General features: G+C 46.3%; 1 protein-coding gene across 2 annotated transcripts in view; it reads left to right on the plus strand.

The window, feature by feature from the left end:
- The window catches only part of ATP2A2 (ATPase, Ca++ transporting, cardiac muscle, slow twitch 2), an 81,654-nt gene that overhangs the window by 64,626 nt on the left and 11,028 nt on the right, over positions 1-6,000 (plus strand). For both annotated transcript variants that reach the window (XM_011997857.1, XM_011997858.1), the window contains exons 11-12: positions 4,908-5,030; positions 5,130-5,348. In XM_011997857.1, coding sequence (XP_011853247.1) covers positions 4,908-5,030; positions 5,130-5,348 — 342 coding nt within the window. The remainder of the gene's footprint in view (positions 1-4,907; positions 5,031-5,129; positions 5,349-6,000) is intronic.

The raw sequence follows: 6,000 nt of genomic DNA on the forward strand, positions 1-6,000 counted from the left end.
GCTCCTAGCAGAAGCCACCTCCTCCCAACATCTTTGCTGCATTATTGATTTCCATCTCTACTAGATGTTCTTCAGCATAGGGGAAATAATAGTGTCTTTCTATCTTAAAACTTTCATTTGACCTTATTTCCCCTGACAGCTATGACACTACCACACTTTCTTTTCCTGTTCAGTTAAACTTTTTTTTTTTTTCTCTTTTGAGATGGAGTCTCTCTCTGTTGCCAGGTTGGAGTGCCGTGGCGTGGAGTGCTTGGCTCACTGCAACCTCCGCTGCTCAGGTTCAAGTGATTCTCCTGCCTCAGCCTCCCTAGTAGCTGGGATTACAGGCACACGCCACCACGCCTGGCTAATTTTTTGTATTTTTGGTAGAAATGGGGTTTCACCATGCTAGCCAGGCTGGTCTCGAACTCCTGACCTCAGGTGATCCACCCGCCTCGGCCTCCTAAACTGCTGGGATTACAAGCATGAGCCACCGCGCCTGGGCATCAAACATTTCTTAAATCATTTGATGAGACCAGCATAACCAAATACCAAAGGTCAGTGTGGTGGTGGTGGTGGTGGTGGCAGTGGCAGAGGGCACGGACATTGTGCACTATACACTGAACAAATGAGTGGCCTCTGAGCCTTTTTCTTTCTGCCTGTCAGAGTCTTTGAGCCAGGGCTCATTCAACCAGCATCACTATGACAAGGGCCAGTAGCAAGGATGGGAGTCTCCACAGTGAGTTGGACCTGAGTGTGAGGTTCCTGTCAAAGAGCTGCTACTCCTGCAGTACTGCCCTTAGATTTCTGTGGCCTCACAAGCCTGGGGAGCTTAGACCTCAGTAGAAACACTTTGCAATGGCTGCTGGTGGACACTGGCCATCCATTGAGTCTCTAGCACCTGGGTCTCCTTGAAAGACTCGTCCCCCTGCCTGTCACTTGGCTCAGCTTAAGAACTTGAAATGGGCCGAGCGCAGTGGTTCACACCTGTAATCCCAACACTTTGGGAAGCTGAGGCGGGAGAGTCACTTGAGGCCAAGAGTTTAGGTTGCAGCGTCACTGCACTTCAGCGTTGGCAGCAGAGCCAGACCCCATCTAAAAAAAACTAAGGCCTGAAGTGGCTCAACTTGAAGGGTAACTCCCTTTATCCTATCCTGGCCAAAGTGGTAGATGATTGCTTGGATGAGAAGCGATGTGCGGATAAGATGTTACAATACACAAAGTCTGTGTGGGTCAGTCAGTCATGTGGGTGCCAGGGACAGGTGGGAGAGAAGCAGCAAGCTACAGAAGCAGCTCAAGAATGGGAACTGTGGAAGCTGGATGTATTGGAGGAAGGAGTGTGATGCCCTCAAAGCAGCCAAGGAGGAGCAGAAGGAGCTTAGGGACACAAGTCAGGCTCCCAAAGTCTATGTCTGGTTCTTGACCCCCACATACCACCACTCAGGAAACATCATTCCTGGGCTGTGTGGCGGTAGCAGCTGCTCCTTTTATGTGGCAGATGGGCTGATTGCTTGTTGGGCAAGAGCCCTCCTACACTATCTTAAGAGTGAATACCCTCTGTCTGCAGTCCAGGGTCTGCACAGCCACATGGTCCTCTAATAGGTCCACCAGACCATTTGCCTACAAAGAGCCTCATCCTCAGTGCCCACTGTCTCCTAGCTGTGGAGCTTGGATTCCCATGGAATTGGGTTCTGCCGAACATACCTCTTTTTAGCGTCAGACCTACCTGTCTGTCATCACCATGGGGCTGCCAGTCAGTACTTGTGGCCTCTTTATAGGACATTGTTGTAACTTAGGGTTCCCAGGTAGAATAAGGAGCGATGGGAAGGGGAGAGGTCCTGCAGGCCTGAAGGAACAGGTCTGGGGAAGGAGAGGTAAAACTCAGCCTTTTCTAGTTGTCATACAAAGCTGTATAAAGGCAGGCCTCATTTAGCAAAATGATCAGTTGTCACCACGTTCAGTGCTTTTTGTATGTCATAAACTGTTTCATCCCTTCCTGAGTAATAACGGTAAATGAGGAGGCATTGTGTCATTGGGGGGTAGTACAGCCTGAGTTGGGCGGGGGAGGAGTATACCTGTTTTCTTCATAACCTCAGATGTCAAGCATTTTAGTGACCACACAGAATCTCAGGATGAAAAGTTCTAGAGCTTCCTGTCCAGCCTGCAGGTAGGGACACCAAGCCCTTCCATGACCTGTGTGGCATGGTCTTCCAGTTAGTGTGAGGCAGCGTTTTGTCTCCTTTGTACTGTCCTGAGAAAACAAAACTCACACTGGAATTGACTGTCTCAGCTGAAGTACAGATTTCTTTTTCAGTAAACTGATACACAATTCGCAAATAGCAATCTCAGAGCCATGAAGGCCTTGGACCACTCCTTTGGCTTCTTCCCTCTACCCATGTGTCTTCCATGAACCCGAAGCAGTCCAGGCTCCTTGCCTCCATTTTAGACCATTCACTCTGCCAGTAAGCAAGTAGGTGGATCCTGGCAGAGCCACGCTGCCTGTGATCTATTAGTTGGTATAACTAAAAATCTGAGGCAACCTGAAAACTCAGTTCACAGATTGAGGGTTTGAGTCGTTTGATTCTAGACCTCTGACTACTCCTGCCCAGTGATGGGAAACAAGTCATGTCATAGGGCTGAACCAGCACTGGCTCACTAGCCAGTGACCACACAAGTACGGGCAACACTGTCATCCTCATGTCTCCCTGCTCCAGAGCTCCCTTGTCCCATCTTTTTCACATCCCTTCACCAAGGGATCAGAAACAGCTATCATGCTGCTCGTTCACTAAGGAGTTCCAAACACAAGCTCTTTGCCTCCCTTCCCACTTGAGACAGCAGGAGCCCATGTGTAGTTTAGAAGCAGAGAGAGCAGGTCCAGTGTTTTGACCCCATGGCTTGTTTGACTAGGTCCGTAGTTCTTGGCCAGCATAGTACTGAAAGAAAGTGATTTCCCTCCCCCACTCCCAGCCCAAGACCTCTCACCTGGGTAGGTCCACGCCTTCCTCAGAAGCATTGTGTGTTCTTCTAGTCATCCCAGTGCCATTAGTGCAAATGCTTAATTGAAACTAAACACACATGTGATTGAGATGATACAGAATCCAGCGTAGCACTCATACCCATTCCTTTGCTGCCTGAGGCAGTTCAGTGGCTGGCAGTCCAGCAGGATTGCTGCAGGGCCCTGATCCCCGTCTAGTCAGTTCAGCAGGCTTCAGTCCTCTCGTAGCGTCCTAGGTTAGATGCTGATGTTCTTGGGAATTTCTGTGATGATTTTTTAAATGTGTGTCAGTGGGAGCAAATTAATGTAATTAACTCCCTACATTAACCAAATTAAGGTGGAAAAAAATGGTAAGATCACCTCAGTAGGTGCATATGATGAAACTCATCTATCACAGCAAACTGAGACTGTAAAAGCATGTCTTCAACGCTGACGGTGTGTTTATACAGAGACCATGCTAACACAACAGAATTGTCACCATTTCTACTCAGCATTATACTGGCATTCCTGGTCTGTGTAATAGGCAAGAAAAGTATAAAAACTGGAAGAGAAGGGGTATCTTTAGTTGTAGGTAATGGTGTAAAGCCAAAGGTTAATTCTCAGTCCTCATCTTACCTATTTTGTTGGTGCTGTCACTCGCTCCCTCTTTGAAGCACCTCTTCACTTATCTTCCATGATCCCACACTTGCTCTCCCTCTCTGGCCTCTCATTCGAGGTCTTCTTAGCTGGGTCTTTCACATAGCACCAGGAGGTGAAGGCCCCATAGTCCTCAGCCATTTCTGTGTATAGTTACTCCCATGATCTCTTCTGGTCTCATGACTATAATCAGTAGCCACTAGCTATCTAAAACTACTTAGAATACTTTAAAAAAAAAAAAAAAAACTACTTAGAATACCTAAAAACACTTCCTTAGGTGCCCTAGCCATATTCACTTAAAGTGTTTATCCATCACATGTGACGGCCACGTGAACAGTGGCCACAGCACTGCCATCTTTCAGAAGTCCTGGTGGACAGCTCTGCTTGGGGCCATCTCTTCACCTCCGATGTTACCTAGTTCAAGTCAGTGTCATTGTACTGAATGGCATTCCTTGTCTCCCTTCAGCCAATTCTTTTGTTTTTTGAGATGGAGTTTGCTCTTTCGTCCAGGGTGGAGTGAAGTGGCGCAATCTCGTCTCGCTAGAATCTCTGCCCCCACTGGCTTTAAGCGATTCTCCTGCCTCAGCCTCCTGAGTAGCTGGGATTATAGGCGCCTGCCACCACACCTGGCTAATTTTTGTAATTTTAGTAGAGACGGTTTCATCGTGTTGGCCAGGCTGGTCTTAAACTGCTGACCTCGGGTGATCCACTGCACCTGACCACCTTCAGCCAATTCTTGACAACTAGAGCTTGAGACCCTCCGTTGTCTTCCTTTTTTACTTGTCATAAAAGCCAAATGCCCCATAATGACTTTTGAGGTATTATGACCTGCTTCTACCGTCTTCTGCCATTACCTGTCTCACCTTTTGCTCATGTAAACTCTGTTCCAGCCACGTTGGCACTCCTTCACCATTCCAGGACTTGCCAGGCTGCACTTCCCGTTCTCTGCCTGGTGGGTTTTCACCACCACCCACCGGGTTCATGCACATCTTTTCAGGCCCCATGGGGCCATCTTTATTCAAATGTCACTGTCTTCTGACCACTTTAGGTAACAGTATGATCTGTACATATGCAAATTTTCTCCCCTTTCCCTTTTTCTCCATAGCACTTGTGTTACTTTTGCATCTTAGTCTCTCTCCCCCAAAATAGGGGACAAGTTTCATGAGGGCAAAAACTTGTCCGTTTTGTTTATTGCTATATCCCTAGCATCTGTCATGTAATAGGTGCTTACTGTTTGTTAGGTAAAAAAGTTCAGAAATTGCCACCCAGTAGTATTCCATATTTGTTCCCTTTGTAGGTCATTAAACAGCTGATGAAAAAGGAATTCACTCTCGAGTTTTCACGTGACAGAAAGTCAATGTCGGTTTATTGTACACCAAATAAACCAAGCAGGACATCAATGAGCAAGATGTTTGTGAAGGCAAGTATGGCAGATTGCAGTTGAGATGTTCTTACCAGGGTTAAGATCCTGGTGAACCAGTAAAACAAAATTGTTGATCTAAATCTGTAACATTTCCAGGGTGCTCCTGAAGGTGTCATTGACAGGTGCACCCACATTCGAGTTGGAAGTACTAAGGTTCCTATGACCTCTGGAGTCAAACAGAAGATCATGTCTGTCATTCGAGAGTGGGGTAGTGGCAGCGACACCCTGCGATGCCTGGCTCTGGCCACTCATGACAACCCACTAAGAAGAGAAGAAATGCACCTTGAAGACTCTGCCAACTTTATTAAATATGAGGTTAGCTAATGAAAAGTTTCTTTGTCCACACCCGGCACGATTCATTGTGTTTAAACAGTACTCCTTCAAGCAAAAGGTCAAACAGTTCTCACTTTTGCCAAGAAAGAGGTGTGGTTATTTGTTTTTCTCCATGCCAGCTGTGTCACCCTTAAAATTTAGATTGCTGCTTCAAACATACATAGTTAATAATTTCATAAAAGTCTGTTATTTTCAAAGTAGAATATTTTTCAAAGTAGAATAATCAAGATGAGCTTAAATAAGCTTGTAAACCCCATTTTGCAGCTCATCTAAATCATGATTTTTTTTTAAGTGGGGATATTTCTAGAATATTCATTAGTTACTGAAGGTCAAAAGGTCCAAGTTGGAGATTCCTTCCACTTTTCTGCTTAGAATAGAATTCTTTAAGATCAAGGATGTGACATCCTAAAGCTGTGAACAAAATGAAGCAGCTTTGGTATTGTGGGCTCAGAATAGCACAAGAGTTAAAGAATGGTTTGGTAACAGGAGTGTAGTGGTATTTTTTTTTTTTCCCTCATAAGAAAATGCAGAAACTGGCCGGGCGCGGTGGCTCACGCCTGTAATCCCAGCACTTTGGGAGGCCGAGACGGGTGGATCACGAGGTCAGGAGATCGAGACCATCCTGGCTTACATG

This window comes from Mandrillus leucophaeus, unplaced genomic scaffold (genome assembly GCF_000951045.1).
Source record: "Mandrillus leucophaeus isolate KB7577 unplaced genomic scaffold, Mleu.le_1.0 Scaffold55, whole genome shotgun sequence".
Lineage (NCBI taxonomy): Eukaryota > Metazoa > Chordata > Mammalia > Primates > Cercopithecidae > Mandrillus > Mandrillus leucophaeus.